The sequence below is a fragment of the Microchirus variegatus genome, assembly GCF_963457635.1.
Source record: "Microchirus variegatus genome assembly, chromosome: 15".
NCBI lineage: Eukaryota > Metazoa > Chordata > Actinopteri > Pleuronectiformes > Soleidae > Microchirus > Microchirus variegatus.
In genome coordinates, this window is record NC_139816.1 from 9,895,304 (window position 1) to 9,916,689 (window position 21,386).

General features: G+C 39.2%; 1 protein-coding gene across 1 annotated transcript; it reads left to right on the top strand.

Annotated features, from left to right (window-relative positions):
• The first annotated feature begins 404 nt into the window (after window positions 1-404).
• Window positions 405-5,639, top strand: adcyap1a (adenylate cyclase activating polypeptide 1a). The gene is made up of 7 exons (XM_083901859.1): window positions 405-530; window positions 896-1,000; window positions 1,428-1,556; window positions 1,965-2,069; window positions 3,401-3,535; window positions 4,134-4,254; window positions 5,518-5,639. The coding sequence occupies exons 2-7, from the start codon at window positions 903-905 to the stop codon at window positions 5,524-5,526; spliced, it is 597 nt and encodes a 198-aa protein (XP_083757985.1). The 5' UTR covers window positions 405-530; window positions 896-902; the 3' UTR covers window positions 5,527-5,639.
• Window positions 5,640-21,386: the final 15,747 nt, after the last annotated feature.

The following is a 21,386-nucleotide window of genomic DNA, read 5'->3' on the forward strand; positions in this document are numbered from 1 at the left end:
TTCTTTTCTTTTCTTTTTTATGACTTAGCTGGAGGTCTTTCATTGACGCGGAAGAAGGATGCACTCCAATGGGACGGGGGTGGGGGAGGGGGAGGGGAGGCAATGACGCAGAGGCCTACACTCACCCCACCAACCCTCCGCCCCCTCTCTTACCTACGTGACAAGTGAAAAAGCCATGCCTTTCGACTCCAATGAATAAAAAACCAAGGGGAGTGGAGTTTGCAGGACACAGGAAAGTTCTCCGCAGACAAATGTTCTGCGCTCCTCGTCTATTCTTTTTGTACGCCCGTGTGTGACAGACAGCAGCTCTGCGTAGACTGAGATCCCCGAGAAGTGAGCTGAGGGCGCACAGAGGAGGAGGACTGCACGCACGGTTAAGACACAGCAGGAGACTGAAAAGGCGCTTCACTGTGAGGGATCAGAGGCAAAGAGAAAGAGAGAGAGCGAGAGAAAGAGAGGCTGGGATAGAGATCCCATCTCACTCTCCCAGCTGAAGTCTTCAACGGATCGCGTCCAGCGCCTCACCACTGGTAAGAAACGGCATTTTTAAGAGTTTGGTACTAAGAAAAAAGTAGTCTCGTGTGCGTAAAAGTGGTGTTTTACGCAGCGTAAATGTGGTGTTTTACGCAGCGTAAAATTGGGTATTTTTCATGTTAATGGAGGCAGCAATTGCTGTTTGGCGCAGCGTAAAAAACATAGTTCCACGCTTGAAAACGAATGAGTTGTGTTTTACGCAGCGCAAAAAGATGTGTTTCGTGCGTAAAAGTGGTGTTTCGTTTTTTTACGCAGCGTAAAAGAGACAGTTTGAGTGGAAAGTCAGGTTTTTTTTTTTTTTTTTACCTTAACTTTCCTCAAAATTCCACCTGACAGCATCATTTTTGTTTTTTTCTTGCAGCGGGACAATGTCAAGTAAAGCAACTTTAGCCTTACTCATCTATGGACTCATAATGCATTACAGCGTCCACTGCTCGCCTGTGGGACTCAGCTTCCCCAGTGTTAGGTATGTACACTCTTACTTGTTATTTATTGTTCATTTTCGGGGTTGTTTTTGTGAAGAGCAGCTGCTGGAGACCGAATCTGTACCACAACAGCAGCCTGTTGGATTAGTGGATAACAGCACATATGACAGCCAATCCATAAGGCTACTCACACAGAAATAATTGCGAGGAAAACATTCACTGGGGAGCGGCTGTAATGTAATTTCGGCTACTTAGGCTGTCAAGTACAGTGGCTCAATCTGTGCTGGAGCAATTCATCGATCAATTATTGTGATTAGAGCATTATTGTTTGGAAATTAAAATGGATATACTTGTTTAGATTTAAAGCTGAAGATAATTAGTGCTTCTGAGAATCAAGGGGATAGTTTTCCCAAACATTGGAAATCAGATGATGAGGCTGTTTAACCCGCTTCTTCTTTTTTGACTCAGACTCGAAAGTGAGGTTTATGACGAGGATGGGAACTCCTTACCGTCCCTGGAGTACGACAGAGAGCAAATGGACGCGAGGAGCCCTCCGTCCGACTATGTCTACACTTTGTATTACCCCACAGAGAAAAGGTGACTATGTTCTCCTCCTCATCATCATCATCATCATCATCTCCTCCACACATGGAGACACAGATGTGTCCGTGTTCATGTTCAACATCTCATTTCTGTCCTCGTGCTGTGTGTTGTCGTGTGTGGATCCATCGTCGAGATTGACTTTATTTCAAAGAAAGGGCGATTTAATCCATATTATATCCGAACTGCAAGAAACGGGTGATAAAGAGTAGAGTTGACTATTTAATCAAAATTTAAAACAATGGACACGGACTCTTAAGTAGACATTTGGACACACAAAAAAAGCCACATATCATCATTATTATTCTATTATATTTCTAATTAACTTTGTTGCGATAGATTTATTTAATTGTTGCCTCTGGGTGTGTGGTGATTTTTTTTGTGTGGCTATATCTATCATCCCAGAACGGAAAGGCATGCAGACGGCATGTTTAATAAAGCCTACAGGAAAGCGCTGGGTCAGTTATCAGCCAGGAAATATCTCCATTCTCTGATGGCAAAGCGTGTAGGGTAAGAACATCTTCTTGGTTTTGTCACCTCTTCTTTTTCTAATTTGATGTTTCCTGTCCTCTATGTATGTGTGTGTGTGTGTGTGTGTTTTGTGTTTTTGTCCAATCTTATTTTATTATATTTTTGTTGGTTTCTTTTGGACTGAAAATGCTCATAATCCACGCTGTTTTATGTGTATACTGTATATGTGTGGCATGTTCCCTCTCCCTCTGATCTCAGCCTTTTAGTGATGATGCGATATAAACCGTGGAGGGGGGGGGGGGGGTCACGTGGTTGATCTGGGGATGTATTTTTTTTTTTTTTTAGCCTATTGCAGAAGGAAGAGTTAAATTTATTTCCATATGAATAATTAATTTTTTATAAGCAGGCATTATTAGAATGTATATACATATATATATATATATATGTATGTATATATATATATATATATATATATATATATATATATATATATATATATATATATGTATATTCTAATAATGTCTGCTTATTGGAATGTATATATATATATACATACAAACAGAGTTAAACAGAGCCGCCAAAATAAAAGCCTTATTGAATCCTATGCAGAAATACCCACATTGAAACCCCGGTAATCTAAAAAAAAAAAAAAAAAAAAAAAGACTTTAATTGACTTTAAATGACATGTAGCTCACCAGCATACAGTTCTAGTGATTTATTTTGAAGTGCCACAAGGGGGAACCCTTCTTTCCACTCCTTCCAGGACCTGGAATAAAAAAAATATGTTTCCTTGATAACACGATTTTTGTAACACTGCATCATTTTTTTGGTAATGAATCAAAAACTGAATTTTAAGATTTAGGTTATGCAAGACACCTGTAAGTTCTCATATTTGCCTTATAGAATAGAGAGTTGTTAATATTTTACAGGTATTTCCATCATATTTGACATTTATTACAGCGATTGAATAACTTTTGCCCCGACATTCTTCTGTGCTACCTCTGCAACATGAGTTCATGTTTCCTCTGTTGCTTAATGCTTTCAGAAAATGTGCAAAAATGTGCAAAAATAGCATCAAATTAGAGCCAGTAATGAAACCATGTCCATATGTGTGTGCAGTATAGATTATAGACAGAAAGCCCTGAGAAAAACAAGATTTCATTTCTGTGCATTGCCACTTATTTTAGTTCAATCATGACAGGGAATGTTCATCCCCCTCCCGTCCCCTTCCTCCTCACCTCAGCTCCACAGGCTCCCTGTGCATGCAGAGGTCACGTGGGTGAAAGCACAGCAAACATGTGAATGAGTGTGATGATGATGATGATGATGATGGTGGTTGGTGAAGCCTCCCTCTTGTCTCTGTCTCACAGCGGGGGCAAAGCGGAGGAGGACAGCTCAGAGCCTCTGTCCAAGCGACACTCGGACGGCATCTTCACAGACAGCTACAGCCGCTACCGAAAGCAAATGGCCGTCAAGAAATACCTGGCAGCCGTCCTTGGGAAAAGGTATAGACAGAGAGTTAGAAACAAAGGACGCCGGATGGCATATTTGTAGCATCCTCCCCTCCTGACTCACAAAACAAAACAGAAAAAAAACAAACCTTAGGTGTGTGTGTGTGTGTGTGTGTGTGTGTTGCAGCCCCAGATGAAGTCATTTTGAGATCTGAGAACAATCAGTGGATTCGCTTTTTTTTTCTGTCCTTAAACATGTATTTATGTATGAAGTAAGCCATTAAAATGAATATTTTGATAATAATATTGTTTTTTACTTTGTACTTTAAGCACTTGAGGACACATATATTATATATGGACTCATTTTTGTTCAGTATAAAAAAAAATAGCCTCTATTTATGTATTCATTGAGTTGTTTATTTTTGATTTTATTGATTGAGGGGAGACAGTTGTTCTTGTGAAAAATTCAGCCCTGTCTTTTAAACGTTTAGTAAAGAGATTACGTTTGTGAGGAAGAGAAAGAAAGAAAGAAAGAAAATGGTTTAAAAGACAATCAATGTATTGAATGCTGCTGCTTTTTTTTTGCTTTTTTTGCTTTTTTTGTTTGTTTGTTAAGTGACATTAAGAGTTTAGTTGTCTTTATTCACAACAGCCTTGAAGACATAGATTTTCAACATATCCTACAAGACATAAACTTTGACGCCCTCCCGGACGGGGATGAGTTTGAGGCTTTTTTGGGAGACTGGCTGAAACAGCTCTCTCCCGAATTTCTGGTGAGTTTCAGGCTCATTCCTGAGGCCGCAATCTTTGCAGGGGGCGGACGTCTCGTGTCCCTCCGCCTTTCTTTTTTCCCCTCTCACCTTTAACTCTCAAACCTTTTTTCGCTCCGAAACGCTTAAAACCGACAACTCCTTCCACCTCATTTGTGCTCCTGTCGCTCTCGAGTCTCACAGATTCGACCTCGAGACGCCCGCTCTGATATGTTATACATATCGCTGCTATATTATCATACACAAATCTCTCTGGTTTAAGACCAGACGTGAGATCCTAACGGGTTTCAAAAAAAATGCTAAATATGATTTAAAAACAAAAAGAAAAAAGCCAAATGTGAAACGAGGACCAGAGTACTTTTGAGGTTTTTCCTTTCATTTTCTTCCACGGTGTTTACAAAGTGAGCTTTCGCCTCTGACTTGTGTAAAAGTGCCAATCTTGTGTTCCTATCAGCTGTGTGTTTTTTCCTTATTATTCTGCTTTCTCTGCCCATATAATAAGTATCAGTGAACATTTAACACAATGATACTTGTTGCATGGTAACTTACCCATTGATTTCTTCTTCTTCTTTGTGATAAACATTACATTTACGAGGCAGTCTGGACTTTTTTGTGTGTAACCTTCTCGGGGGTCGACTGTGCTTCCCTCTTCTGTCATGTGAACCAATGTACAAACTACAGTAGAATGCATGATTAAAGTAATTGCACTAGCCACTGCATCCGTGCAGATGACTCCAACTAGATGGTTTTTCTTTGCTTTCTGACCACTGAAAAACATAGACAGCATATCTATATATGCATATATACAGATATATATGTATATATGTCATCTTTCTGGGTGTTGTTTTGTGTTTTGTTCTCCTCTCACCGTTTCTTCTGCACACACGGTTCCATGTTGGACCTTGAAGAATTGCTCTGAATGTACTTGTTGCCTCTGTTGTAGAGTCTTATTATGGAGAGGAGGAAAAAAAAAGAGAAAAAAGAAGACGCTGCGATTTAAGTTACAGTTAAAAATGTATAGAAGAAGCTTTGCACGCACACGAGAGGAAACCTTAGAGCGAGAGAGAGAAACTGAGAGACAGCTGATTTTTAAACGTTGTGTGACAGGATAAAAGTGTCTAGTATGCACACTCACTCACTTCCTTGAGGACATTTTTTTTTGCGGGGAATACAACAAATACAAAAAAAAAAAAACGTGAAAAAAAAAAAGTGCTTCGATCTGTGTTTACTGTGTCAATCTTTCTTTAATTTTGCATTCTCCTCTAGGCTTTGTGACGCGGGAAGCAGTTTGCCGCTGTGGTCCCTTGCATCGACTTTAAAAATCGCCATGAATCACAGATGGCTATTTAGTGGCCCTACAATGCTGCACATCATCAGCTTATACTTCACCCCCACCCACCTTCCCCTCCCTTTTTGTTGTTGTTGTTGTTGTTTTTGTGTTTCACATAGACGTCGGTTAGGATCGGTATAGCTCCATCTTGCTCAGACGTCCAAGCATTTCTAGATTTTTGCACTTTGTTTTTTTTTTTTAGAGCACTGCAATTTTATTTTTATTTGATCTTTTTTAGAGTTTTGACCCTCTCCATGAAACATTATATATGTATGATAGTGAAAGCGCCAACAGCCTTACAAAAAAAAAATCATCTTCAAAGATACATCTATATATATATATATATACCTTTATATATATATTTACTGTGTAGAAATATTAGATTATTACTTCAAATGACGACCTGTAAGGGTCAAGTCAATAAATGTTTAAAAAAAAAAAAAAAAAAGTGTTGTAAAATTTGTATGAATAAATTTTTGTAAACAACAAAACCATTTTTGTCGAGTCTTTGAAGCCAATTTCACCATTAATCGTGACTTTAACCCTATATTAACATTACCATTCCTATGTTAAAAGTACAGTTTATACAGAGTCTATATAAGAATGTGCAACATAGAGTCTCTTATATGCTTTTTTTTCTCAGCATCTTAACTATAAAACACACCTTAGCAAAAAAAAAGCACTCGAAATGTTTCAAATTGGATTGAAATTGTGATATTTTGGAAATTACAGCTACAGTTCAAAGTTCACTTCACATCTTTTTTTTGTGACTTCTGCTCAATTATTGCACAAAACACACAAAAAAACAAATTGTTAAAGCCTGAACATCCATTTTCTACCGCTTTATCCTCCACAGGAGGGGTCGCGGGGTCACCAATCTCAGCTGACATAGGAGCGATAGGTGTAGGCGGGGTCACACAACACAACAACCAGTCACTTTCACACCTACAGTCAAATTTACAGTGTCCAATTTCACCTAATCCCCATATTGTTTTTGGACTGTGGGAGGAAGATGGAGAACCCAGGTCTACTTGATGCAAAGGCAAGAGCGCAAACCACTAGGCCTAAAAGCCTGAATATGCGATCTATAAACACACACCCCCAGGATGTCCATATAAGGAGTTGTGTATTATTCCCACGGCCATTTATCTGTGCGGCGTCAGCACTAAGGGTTGTGACACTCACACAATCACCATGTTTAATCAGTTTAAACACTATTAAAACTATGAGGAGACTTAATCAGTAAAAGCACAGAAACAAAGAACAAGCTCTTGCGAGCTCGTTTTTCTACTGACTCAGTGCGTTTTTTGGCGGGGGAAGACAGTGACACCAGTTGGCCGGGTGTCCATGCCTCCCCTTTGGGACAGCATGAGTAAAGGGACGTGGGAGGGAGCTCATCCTCGCTGCACTTTACACCTCCCCAGGACTTCGGCCAGTCACTAGTGAAGGCCTGGAGTACTGGTGGAACAGTTGGCTCGTACTGGTGCCGTTGCTTTGTGCCAAAAATAATGTGGACAAAAGAGGGTAAAGAGGTTTATTTTTTGTATATTTAGAGAGGGCAGGGCTGCTTCTCTTCATCAATATAACATTGAGAGATGATTAATAGTTATTGCAGAGTGATTTCGGGTTTCTGTTAGCAATACCTAATATATGCATTAAGTATATTAGGTTTGTTCGACTTTAGTGACTTATATTTAGTGATGTTTTTCAACTAAATGTCGAAATATTGCATGCAAAAATTTGTGGGTTTTCATTGGATTTCTATTAGCGATCCTTGGGAAAGTGAAAATACCTACATTATTGTTCAAAAGTTTTGGGTCACCTATACATTCATTTTTTTGTGTGTTTTCCCTTAAAAGGCACACTTTTATTCATCAAAAGAGTTGCAAAATGAATAGAAAATATAGTCGAGACATTGACAAGATTAGAAATAAGGATTTTTATTCAAAATAATAATTTTGCTTTCATCAAAGAACCGGCAAAACTGTTTTCAGTTGTGCTAACATCATTGCACAAGGGTTTTCAAGGGTTTTCTAATTATCCAATAGTCTTCTAACGCCATTAGCAAACACAATGTAGAACACAGGAAATGGGCCTCTATACACCTATGTACATATTCCATTAAAAACCAGACGTTTGCAGCTAGAATAGTCGTTTACCACATTAACAATGTATAGAGTGTATTTCTGATTCATTTAATGTTATATTCATTGAAAAAAGTGCTTTTCCTTAAAAAATAAGGACATTTCTAAGTGACCCCAAACCATTGAACGGTACTGTAAATGACCTGAAAGCATTATTAGTTAGTGACTTTTACAAGACTTATTGCTGACTTTGATTGGCATTTTACATGCTCATATAAATCCCTGATGATAAATCACAGCAGAGCTGGATTGTGTGTGTGTGTGTGTGCACGCCTCTGCCTCTCCAGGCCACAGATTCAATCCCAACTGTAAGTACCTGCAGCGTAACACTGCCATGTGTGTTATGAGACGCGAGACTGAGCGACCACACAAAGCCTGCCGTGTCTCTCTCTCTCTCTGCGTAATAACCCCTCTCTCAGACACACACACACGCGATGGCAGGGCTTTGATTTTTGTTGTGGCCGCGGCGGACCTCAGCTCTCAGAGGAGCACATACAGGAGATGATCAATGGGAGTGATCTGATTCCTGCAGCCCCTGCCAGACCCTTTCTTAACCTTGCTAACCCAATCAGACAGCGTTGCCAGGCAACCAGTCCCAGGAGGATGCAACAGGGGTGAGTGCGGTGGCGAGAGGGCCTTCCCGGGCACCAAAAGATCACGCTGGATATATTTCACTCATGACTTCACTGTCGGCGACGTTGTTGTCTTTTACTGCCTGCAACAGCGAGATGCAGGGAGATGAAAACAAAGGCTGAGTATTGGACTCGTAAAATTGCACATAAAGAACGACAGGCGCGGTCACACAATGTAGAACTTTAAAAAAAAGGAGCTCAGTTAGGACGAAACAGAAAAAGAAATGGGAAGGAAATTAAAATACTGCACTTTGCATTACCGTAATTACGCAAGGGTTTCTGAAAGCTGGGAAGTTGCACGTCAAAGCCGTAATGGTAAATTCAATTTCTTTGTCTCAGAGCTACAACTGCCTATCACTCTTTATCTAACACAGAATACCAGCTCCTTTTGTGTATTGTATATTGTGAAATTAGGATGTCTAGACTGAACTTGCACCTGCCTACAACATCAGCAGGGAATCGGCTCCCCGATACCTACAGTAGACAAAGAGGTGTGAAAACACGGCCTGGAAAGGCAGACTCTTTGTCTATTGGAGGAATGCGAAAGGTGAATTGCTCAGGTATAAATGTGGAGTGAAGTCTCTATTTCATCCTTCACCAGCAGCAAAGAATTTCCAAAACAAAGCCGACGTGGTTATTACGGTAATTTCACTCGCGCTGTTGCAGGAAGCCGAGGAATCAGCTTCTTTGTCGCCAGAGAGGAGAGAGTTGGAAAAATGCCTGTGCATAAGTTTCCTATTTGGGGCCTGTTTTTGGATATTGAGACAAAAACTCTAATAAATACTATTTAAAATATGTGCTATAATGTCCAAAATCTGGTGTTTGTGCACAATGAAAGTGTTTTTTTTTCCAATAAAACCATCATTTTAAATTGTTAATACACCATGTTAACATTAAATTGTAAATAACTGCTGGATATTGAGAGTTATTCTGGAAAAATTGGAAAAAGCACTTAGTTACAGGACTTTTTTTTGGCCCTAGTAAGATTAAAATAAGCAAAAAATAAGTCCAGATGGACATTTTTAGGCTTTTAAAGGTCTTTTCTTTTGAAAATACTAATACTAACTAATAAACCTGAAAATGTTGACCACCTGAGTCGTATCCAGAGCAGTATATGTGTGTTTTTTAAACTCACAGATACTACTAATAGAGTATTCTTGGAGCGTAGACTACATTCAAATCAAACGCTCCACAGCCTCAACTCAGGATCCCCCTGCTCCTCCGGGCTCTCAGTGAGTGACAGCTTTCTTGAGGGGAACTCCACATGCAGCCCTTTCATCATGGCCGCCCCCTGGGCCCCTGCTTTGACTGACGACTGCAGCACAGTGCAAAAGTTCAGAGAGTATACAGAACGCTGCTCTATTTACAACCTACAACAAGACAGAGACGACAGATCCATCACCTCCGTCCCCCTTTCATAATAAACCAGCGAGGGTCACGAGCGCAAACTCAGTAATAAACAATTTTCCCCAGTCATTCTGCAAACTGTAAATGACGAAAAGGCGCACAAAGAACGACCCTGAGATGGAATACTTTCTGACAAAAGCCCGGTGACGTGCAAATGTTTTCCGCCGTTATTAAATCTCTGACGCCATTATTTGTAAAGAAAACGGCACAAAATGTTGGACAGTCTCTCCATCCTTGGGCAACTTATTCCACCTCTGACAATAACATAAAGTTATAAAACATGGACGGTGCAGTCTAATGAACATTGTCTGAGTAACACCAGGGCTTCACAATCTCAACCAGCTAAAGAATAACAATTCTGCAACTGAATAATGCGGTTTTCAAGTAAATTAAATTATTTATTGCAACAATATCTGCAAAGACTAAGGGGAACATTACCTTCTAACTGACTAAAACTGCATCCTCAGTGATGGTATAATAAAGAAATGTTTCTTATTTACATGTCTACAGGCTTGCATACAAACATGATAGTGTTTTAATGAGCATATCACTTATTTTCTGGTTGAATGTGGTTAAAGCGGAACTAGACCGGAAGTTCCAATTAACGCTGTTTTTTAGTGTGTATCTGCATCATTACCTTGTTTATGAAGCCCCCAAGTTTCGAAACAAACAGTTCAGCCATTGCTGAGAACGCTGTGTTTTATTGTAATCTCGGGCTCAGCGAGATCTCTGAAAATCCCGTTATGTCACGTCCGGGGTACTGGCCAATCACAACACAGGCGAGATTTATGTCTGAAATAGTGCGGCTGAGAAGTTCTTCAAAAAGGACAGATTTCTATCGGCTTGTTTACAGCAACTAGGATGTTTTTGACCATAAAAACAAGTTAATATATGTAAGAAGACCTCCATAACTAACGTATATGTGCAACAGGACCACTCTATGTAACCTTTAAGTTTAGGCACAAAAAGCACCTGGTTAAAGTTTTTTTTTTTTTTTTTTTAAATCATCTAATTGCGTAGTAAAATATATTCCATATAAAAACACTATGTGTCGTCTTCAGTGGGTCTAACTTTTGCTCTCCATAGACTATACAGTGGATTATAATAAAATCTAATGTACTTTACAACAACCTTTACAAAATAATCACAGACACACATCATTAAAAACAAACGGGAAAAAACAATTTACGGACCATAAATCAAAGCATGAAAATAACAATTGAAAACGTACAAGAATAAAAAGTGAACTAAAAACCACTGGGTATTAAGAAATATGCTTTAAGTTTGGATTTTAAAAAGCTCAGGTCAGTGATAATGCAAATCTCAGAGGGGAGGAGCTTATTCCAGAGTCTGGGGTAGCGGCAAATGAAAACCGTTTATATGTTTATATCCAGACCTGGACACGGGCGCAAATCTCTGCCGTTGCTTGCCAACAGTTTAAATTCCTGTTAAATCAGCCGGGGCAAGGCCATTAAAGGCTTTAAAAACAAACATTAAAAAGTTTAAAAATCAATTCTAAAAGGCACAGGCAGCCAGCGGAGAAGAATAACAACGTCACAAATCAGCCACAAATCTAATGACATTCGGTATCCGTTTGTTCCCAGGCTTCGACCTGCAACTTGAATTACTCACTCGAGACCTGTTAGTCGAGAATTCTGACACAAAACAAATAGTAATATGTGACAAACGAGACATTTTCCTACCTTCCCGTTGACCAGTTTCGCAACCATGTTGTCTTCAAGGCCTTCAAGATCGGACACACTGTGACACTGACGCTGAGGAATCGTGATTGACACGTGTGCTGTCAATCACGACAATCAACAGGTGGGAGGAAGCAAACAAGCAGTGGATAATTTGACATTTTAACACGCAGATTATGAACAAAACGAACCATTTCTAACCATTAAAAAAACATTTTAGGTCATAGTTCATGTTTTTAAATGGTGGATCCAAAAGTAAAACTTCCAATTTATCTCCTCTTAGTGGAGGCACACTTTCTCAACACGGCCGCCTCAAGGTAAAACCATTTTTTAAAAAAGAGACCGAAAAAATGTACACATCGTTGAATTCACAGCGACAAAAGGCAACCTTGCTGCAGCCTTCGTCTCGGTGTGGTTATTCACTTGTTGCGTACGTGACATTAGTGAGCCGGTCTGCTGCCGTTCAACACACACACGCTGCATCATCGCGCGACGTTTGAGCACGAATAAAATAAAACAGAGAAACAAGGTACAGAGAAAAGTAAAGGTGCACATTTTATACGTTAACAGCATAGCTGGTAAGAAACGCCCCAAGAATTATTGGTACATTTGCTTATCAATGTACCAATGTTATTGTGTTTTATGTGAATATACGACGTAAAAATTGTAGAAATGCTGCAAAATAATAATAATAAAAAAAAATCCTATGGCTTTTGGAGCCTTAGAATAAACTTTGACACATAGTTTAAGTTAATGATAAACAGTTCACAATATAAACATATTTATGCTGCAAAATGAATCTATTAATTAAAAAAAAAAACATACAGAAATAACTTATTATATCTTTAAATAAAGAGTGGAGACACCTGTAAACTGAATTTACCCTTTTTTGATATAATAAGGCCTCCGTAGTTCCCTTATGCAGTTTAGCCATTCAACATCACAAAACAATAATAGATACAATACAGACAGTAAAACACTCAATAGCCATTTATTTCTAAGTTTAGAACCAGGAAATGACTATAACTATGTAATGTAAAATATTCATTTATGGATTAAAGTTAGTAAATAAAGGCTTTACTGCCATCTGTGGCTGTTGTGGTTCTCCATACAATGACAACAATGAACCAATGACACACAAAAAATAAATATATGTTGGGGCCCTTTTACTTACTTTTTACCCGTGAATTCCCTTAACCTCGCTCCTGCATAAAAGCTTGTGTGTACACCGTGTTTACGTCTCTTCTCCGTTAGCGTGTGAGCTGACAGCCGTTTGTAGCAAACCTTGTTAAGCACTTGTAACGTCTGCTTTTCATCCCACACCCGCCGCCGTGACGTTTTTAAACGCCGAAAGGCTCATAATGTGCTCGTTTTTTTTATGAGCGCCAATATCTGTGAACAAAGACCCCAGTCGAGATCATGAATTCACAATTTTCTATTTCCATAATATTTTTTTCAAAAACAGCTCCTTCTCTCCCTCCCTCCCTCCCTCTCTCTCTCTCTCCCTTTTTTTTTTGCACTCTGTGGACAGCGTACAGTACATCAGGGCCCAATTAGCATTTCCTCGACTCGGGCGTCACGGCAGTTTGGGTTCAAAGGTCAAAGGTAGAGGAGCATGTTCCTGGATGTGGACTGTGTGCGCTGCACTCATTACCGAGCTGTCAGCTGACCCTTCGCTGTCATTGCCGAACCACATCATTAGCGACACTGTGGCTCTCAAGGCTAAACTGGACACACACATTAGCATTAATATGCATCCAGTGTCATCACAGTATCGATCTCTCCGTCGGCACAGAGAGAGAGAGAGGACAACGCGGTGCCACAAAGCTAACATGCCTGAATGATGAAGGTCACGGGCTGTTTTGCCAGATATGCACACATTTAAATCACTTTTCTGCTCGTCGCTGTGGAAAGTCGTAAAAGTAAAGGGGGGAAAGAAAGAAAAACAAGGCCATAAAGTGTCTTGCTGTGGTTTTGATATCGAGACATCCATCATTCAACCGTGCACCGGCGATGAGAGCGCGGCCATAAATCATCTCACCTGCTTTGCTCTAAATCCTGCACACAGAATAGAGGTAAAGTTGATTTATTTTGTATCTGCTGACGTGGGTTATACCTGTCTTCTTCTTCTAGTTGGAGGAGGTAACACTGCGCGCGAAGATAAATCATATATGCAAACAGCACATAGCATTCAGTCATCTCTTAAAGAAAGGAAAACAGCATCAGTAACTCATCAGTAACTGAATCTACAGACACTTTTGGAGACAATCAATTATCTTTCTCTCCTTTTTTTGAAGTTAAAATAAAATCTTTGTTTTTTCGCTGTGAGGCAACCGTTTTCAACTGGAGACTGTGCCAAATCCCATTGGAGAAAATCAGCAATTTTTACAGCGTGGCACACAGGAACGTGCTGATCCACTGGTGCCTCCGACAGTGAGTTCAAATGTGTTATTTTGTGACCTATTAAGCGGTTGAAATTCTTCCATTTGGATTTAACTATGTGATACAGACTTGATTTTCTGAACAGAATTTGGTGCAGGTAAGTGAACGTCAGTTTCTGGTGGGAAAAGGCACTCACAAACTACTGACGAGTAAATCATTAGAATCGGTTCATTCCAAAGATTCTATGCAAGGAAATAAAAAAAATGTGTTGGCCGAGCAGAAGTCTCTATTTCATTATTCACAAGACAACAACAAGCAACAGAGAATTTCCACAACAGTGTGAGTGGAACAGGGGTCAAACTCAAATGAACTGGGAGCCAATGAGCATCTACACTCTTAGAAATAAAAGTGCTAAGTAGAACCATATAAGGTTCTTCGGCTTCATCCTCATAGGAGAACCCTTTTGGAGGGTTCCACCAAGAACCCTTTTAAAATCCTTTATTCAGGAAAGGGGTTTTAAAGGGTTCTCTGGATCAAAATGGTTCTTACTGGAACCATTAGTGTTACCAAGAACCCTTGAGAAACCCTTTCTTCGGTAAAGGGTTCCAAAAGGGTCCTTCTACAAGGGCTGAGGTTCTACCTGGAGCCATTTGCTTCTGAACACTTTTTTTCAAGGGTTCTTGGTTACACGGATGGATCCAGTAAGAACCATTTTGATCCAGAGAACCCTTTTAAACCCCTTTCCTGAATAAAGGGTTTTAAAAGGGTTCTTGGTGGAACCCTCCAAAAAGGGTTCTCCTATGAGGACAAGCCGAAGAACCTTATATGGTTCTACTTAGCACTTTTATTTCTAAGAGTGTAGCTCAGTCTGTCTTCCTGGTTTCCAAAGTGAGCGTCGGCTCTATGATCAGATTTCACAGATTCCTTTAACCCTTGTCAGCGGCCCGCTCTCCTAACGACACATAAATAAACAGGTGATGAATAAGAGCGGTAATTAGACAGAGACTGAGGCTGAAACCTAGTTCTAAATTAGCCGCGAAACAATAGCCACGCCATCATCGCGTTTTTCTGTTGAAGGTATTAATTTCCTGTCACGCATGATTAGACGTGTTGTTCTTACTGTTCGTGGTTAACACATGAGTCACTCATCAGACCTCATTAACGTCCTTTCACTGTTGTTTGCTAAATACTCGTATAGTTTATATTTTCATTTCAGAGCTTGTGTTAAAGTACAGTTTGGAGACTCTGAAATACACACCAGCACTGATATAATGGATTTATTTGGTGAGTCATTGGGTTAATGACCAAAAACAAACGCGTGATTGTTTTTCAGCTATTGGGCTAATTCGCAGCTTAAGCGCTAATCAGCAATTAACTAACCTTGTGTGCGTTAAACATGCATAATTACAGGGGCCACCGGCTGATTCTGACCTTTAGATGTTTAATAAAAAGCTGCTCTGTCGTGAATGAGCGGCTCATTCATCCCCTCCTCTGTTTCTTATGTATCTTTAATATCTCCAGTGACTAAAATAGAGCGTCTATCTTTAGCTGTTCACAGTTCATCTTCACAGACAAGTGACTGCTCCTGGAAAAAAAAAAAAAAAAGAAGAGAAAAGAAAAAGTCTCTTCTGAGGTAATGCTGCAGAGCGGAAGTGTTGATAAAACCCGCAGGGAGCAAACGACTGAAAGTGTTGACATTATCATCTGTAGCTGATAAATATGACCAAAATAAGACAGACAACTCTGTGTGTGTGTGTGAGGACGAGAAAAGTTGTACGCCTAAAATCATAAAAATACAGTAGTTTCCTTGAAGTCTTTTGAAAAAATACATGACGCTGGTTTATTTGTCCCTGTGCGCTCTCTGAAAACTCTGCCGCTGAGCCACAAACAATCCTTTATGTCAGAATCGGCACCATTACTGTCTCATGTTGGAATGTGCTTATTAAAAAAGACTAAATGCACCGTATCTGCCCAAACGGTCCTGCATCATTCAGAGGAGCCTTTTTCTTAATGTGAAGAAGAGGGGACGGGGGGGTAACACTCCAGGGTGTCGTCCTCTGTATCTTCTGTCCTTCTTCGCGGCCCTGATGCTGCACTTGAACCCGTCTAATGATGTCATATGTGTTCGTGCCACGCTGCAGAGTTATAGGGAGACGCAGAAGAGCTGGTTTCATGTCGTAAAAAGGAGAGAGAAAGGTCGCAATTGAGGTCTCCGACGCTATTCTGTCGACATCGGAGCAACAACATTGGACAACGAGTTTAAGGGCCAATTCCAATTCCAATTCCTATCTTAACCCTCAAGCTCAACCGTTAATCTCAACCCCTTATTTTGTCACTTAGAAATGGGACACCCCTTAAATGCAGATACATTTTCAGACTGTAGGGGGCAGAATAACGCAAAAGCTACGTCCAGTCTGTCAACTCCAAAAAAGAAGAAGAAGAAGAAAACATTTACGTCACAATTATTTATTTCGATCAGTTTGTCAGTCAAGTTATTAGGTTGTCAGTTAGTTACAAGATGATACTCATACAAATACCACAACCACGGACATATTCAGCTGACAGTACTTAATTTGTAGCGTACTCGTTTCGCTGCTTTCGTCGCCATCTTTGTTGTTGTCAAAACACGCAATGCATTCTGGGTAGGCCTTGCTCCCAAGGGTGGTGTCGGAAAATCTCAATATTGAGGGCGATACAGCCCTTAAACTTGCCCCTCAACTTAATTTTTCTGAGAATCGGGACAGCACTTGCACTAGCAGGAGCACGCATTTTTGAGATTGAGGGTTAAACAAGGAATTGGAATTCACCCTTGATCTGTGTATCATTCACTCTTGCAATACTCAGATAAAACATTGGAAATAAGGAACAATAAAAGCCCGCAGTTTGGGTTGTTTTTCGTAAGTTTGTGCATGAGGGTACAAAGTGACATGAGAAAAAAAAAAAAAAGACGGACAAAAAAAACCTTTAGATCTTGAATTTTTTTTTTGGTTATTTATTTGAAAGTCGAGATCTCAAGCTCGAATGTTTTAACGCAAGTGGGAGAAGTGAAATATCCACATCAGAATCGGCGGAATTCATTTTTTTGATTTATGCACAAACTCAAAAAGTATGAAAAACAACTTGTGTTAGTCTCTGGAGAAGTTTTGATAGTTTTAGATGACAGCATGTATACGATCTAGTGACCTCTTCAGGTGAGACTGCAGACTGCAACAAACCTTGTATCAAGTGCGTGATGCAACGATGGAGGACATCGTATACCACAAAGTATGTAAACGTACCTTCTCGGCTCCATTCTCCCATGATCTCATTCTGCCAATTCCTTCTTCTTTGTTGGTTTATGCAGTGGCTTTGTCTGTGTGCGCTGTGGTAAGCTACAAAGCCTTTGTGAACCTAAAGTACACATTAAAAAACAAAGACATTTTATTTAAAAGCATTTATAAACGTAGACCAACATAAATACAATTTCTACCAGGAAACCATGTAAAATGTTAGACACAGGACCATAAGAGACGTAAATTAGTGCTTTTATTAAACTATAATTTTCAGGACAGAAGCCAACACTGAATAATGGGTTGTTTACATCCAGTTTCCCCAGATTTGTCTATTATACCAATACTAAGTTATAAGATTGCTTTTAAGTCTTATCAATAATTTCTAATTCCTAATAATAGTCTTTCACCACAGCAGAAATTATGAATATACGGTAAATGTGGGAAATACTTGATTCCTTGAGTCCTAACATACAAACATGCTTTCATAAGGCAATTTTTTTTTTTTTTTGACACGTGTTTACTTTCTCCTCTTAACCCTTGTAGATGTGTTTGTTTTAGCCAAGATAAGATGGGAATATCTCAACGGATTTAACTCATACGGGAAAGGGATATTTCCATACCGTTCAAAAGTTTGGGCTCACTTAGAAATGTCCTTATTTTTGAAGGAAAATCACTTTGTTTTCAATAAATATAACATTAGAAAATACACTCTATACATTGTTAATGTGGTAAACGACTATTCTAGCTGCAAACATCTGGTTTTTAATGGAATATGTACATAGGTGTATAGAGGCCCATTTCCAGTGTTCTAATGGTACATTGTGTTTGCTCATCGCGTTAGAAGACTATTGGATGATTAGAAAACCCTTGTGCAATGATGTTAGCACAGCTGAAAACAGTGTTGCTGTTTCTTTATTTTGAATAAAATTCATTATTTCTAATCTTGTCAATGTCTTGACTATATTTGATGAATAAAAGAGTGACTTTTAATGGAAAACACAAATAAATTGCATATGTGACCCCAAACTTTTGAACGGCAGTGTATATTACATGATATATATTCTACCTTTTTTAACGACGGGTTCGTGAGACGACGACGGTTGACCGACGGCTCACGTCACTGCAAAAACAAACAGAAATCTTCATTTTGCCGTTAAGCCGCCAGGCTTGAACATCTCCACAGATAAACATGAGTCACTACGGTGTGACCCTGAAGTAATATCTCCTAATCCCAAAGGTGGACGCGCTACTCGTTATGCTATGTGTGTGTAGCTCACACTTGAATTTGATCAGGAGAATCTGATAAAACAAAACAAAGGAAGGGAATAATAATAATAATAATAATAATAATGGTCAAACCCCATTAAAGAGCCTGTCATAAAAGCCTCAGTGAGCTTGGTGTAATTATGTCAGGAAACCTTTTTTTTTTTTCTTTTTTTTCTTCTTGCAGTTTTTAATTGAGAGGCTGCATCACCACGACGATGAGTGTGTTCCTCTGCAGCGACGAGGACTTGCTCATTATTGGTCAATTCAATGCAAGGGTGTTGTGGTGTCAAATGAGATTTGTCTCACCATTACAAGAAGTAATTGGTCGAGGCTCTCTCGCTAATTTACTCTCAGCCGGCGCTACAATAGCTTTATGGTGAATAATTGCTCCTGTCTGGCTCACTATACTGTTATGGTGTCTCTGCTGCTGTGGAGAGTGGAGAGTGGAGAGAGGAGAGAGGCTGGAAACTCTCATCTCAATCTGCGGTCGCAGCTCAGTGAAGAGAAAATACAAACATTTATTGAGTTTGTTCTGTCTGTCAAAAGTGCAGACAAAAAGGAGAATTTAACATTTGCTTTGTATGTTTTTTCTAATAGGATTTAATTAAATTTGTCAGAAATAAGGTGATTTTTCCTCAGATTTGAATGATTTGTGATCAGATTTAGCCAGAAAGTACATTTTAATGCAATAATATGAAATTTTTGAGATGCTTGCCATATATATACTGCATATTTCTGCAAAAAACAGATGTGAAATCGTGTTTCTGTACCAAAATGTCTAAAGTTATAACCATTTCAACGTTGTACAATTCATGATGTGACCACCAAACCTTTCTCCTCCTCCCGATGGCAACTTTTCCCGAAAACATCACTCTCTGAAAACTGTTCTTTCCACTATTTTCACTTTTCGATCTATTTATTTGCTTCGTTGTTGGTATTTCTTTGGTACAGATGCAGCGATTTCAAATTTAAACACACTAAATTTGGTGTGCATGAATAACTTCAGTGTTTTTTCGCAAAAAATGTTTTTTCCTTCATTTTAAATGGTTAATACACTATTTTAACATGGAAACAAATGTAATATTGTATGATAGGAAACTTCTTCTGAAGAAAACTGAGAGTCAAAAGTTGACAAAGCTACAACAGGATTCCTGCACCTCATCCTGCAGGCATCATAAAACCAGGACATCATCTAAAACCTGGATTACGCGGGGGGAACAAACACTCTGAAACCACAGCGGCCTCTTCCACATCCTCGTTTAATGGCTGTAATGTGTTCGTCGGACGAGCTCGCGGGCACAGCACTGTGGTTCATGTCAACGCTGTGTGATATTACAGAAAGCGGAGTGGCGGCTGAATGGTGAATAAATACGCGGTCGTGTTAGAAGAAATGATATTTACGCACAATAACAAACAGAAAGAGTGTACTTTCTCCACCCATGAGAAAACAGAGAAGTTGAAATGATATAAAGATAAGTCATTACCATTAACACAAGAAGAGAACATGAAGTTATTTACTTTATAGTTGCTATAAGTCCAATTTTCTTCAGATTGTTTACATTTAAAGGCACATCTGACAATTTTTATGGTCGTTTTTGAAATAAAACTGCTTCCTAGGAGTGTGTCGTAGAGTTTACTGGGTAATAAATATTGTTTAAAACTAAAAGGGAAGTAACTTACTTACCCCGTGGCTTCCTCAGGTTCACTCAGCTCAATCAGAGACACAGCTGCAGCTCATGAAAAAGGTCATGTGACCAATCGACAGCGTCATAGGCAACACCTGGGTCACAAACATAGTTAATATGTGTTATTTTTGTGTTCCAAAAATGATTCCATCACAATATTTTGTAAGAAGAAAAAAAAATTGAGGCCTATAAAGCAGAGAAAACACCTGACTGTTGTGTAGACCAGTATTATTTTAACTTTTAATGAACAAAAAGTAGACCTGTGAAGCTCTATTTGACTCATAGTTTATAAAAATCAAGACAGCGGAGCAAAAAAGTTGTCAAATATCAAACGCAGCATCCAAATTTCTGCAGCCTCATATCACGATTCATCAAATTCTCTTGTACGTATTACAACAACAGTTTCTTTTCCATTTAATCTATTTAATCTGACAGCAACCTGGATTCTCAGGACCATGCGGGTACAGTATGTTGATGGCCTTGGCTCGGATTGAAGTCCTTCACCGTCTGCCAGCGATGCCCCGGCTAAACGCGCCTCACAAATTTTAAGCACGGGGTGGAATTTGAATAAAAGTGTCAGAAATGATTGAGCTATAAAAGCTGTCCCTCGTCCTCACGTCGCCCCGTTTCTACGTGTGAAAAAGTGTCCTTGCTGCGTCTCATCCACACAACAGCAGCACACGGTGATGATATGTTTTTATATTTACAGTTTCAAAAAGCACATAAACGTTGTTAAAGAAGCGAGAATAAATCTGTTAGTTTGGTGTTTAGGCTTAAGATGAAGCAGAAGGTTCAAATGTGGACGACACAAACTGTTTACGATCCTCTGAGCGATGAATGAAAGGTTACATAAGGTTACGCTTTAGAACACGGAGCATTTAGGCTGCTTTTTTCCATTACTATGGTAAAATGTGTGTGCAGAGGCTAGAATGTGCAATATATAGTTATGTCCTTATATGTTATTTTTCAGGACAACCTATCAGTGGTATGAAATGGATCATAACTTAAGAAGAAGACAAAAAAGAAGACACATTTTGTAAAGGATGTCCATATAAGGAGATGTGTAATATTCCCATGACAATTTATCACCCGCGCTAGCACAAAGTGTTACGATCCTTGTAATAAGCAGTAATTAACAATCAATACATCGCCTAAAAGACGTTATAAGATCTAAGTGTTTATAAAAGCAAGTATTATTGCTTCTAAAGCACTTCTAGGCTGTAGTTTGTAGTCAGTCCCACATAAATACATTTCAATTACCTCTTATTGAGTCTTATTCATGTAATTAAACTTTATTTATTTTTATTTACGGTCTAT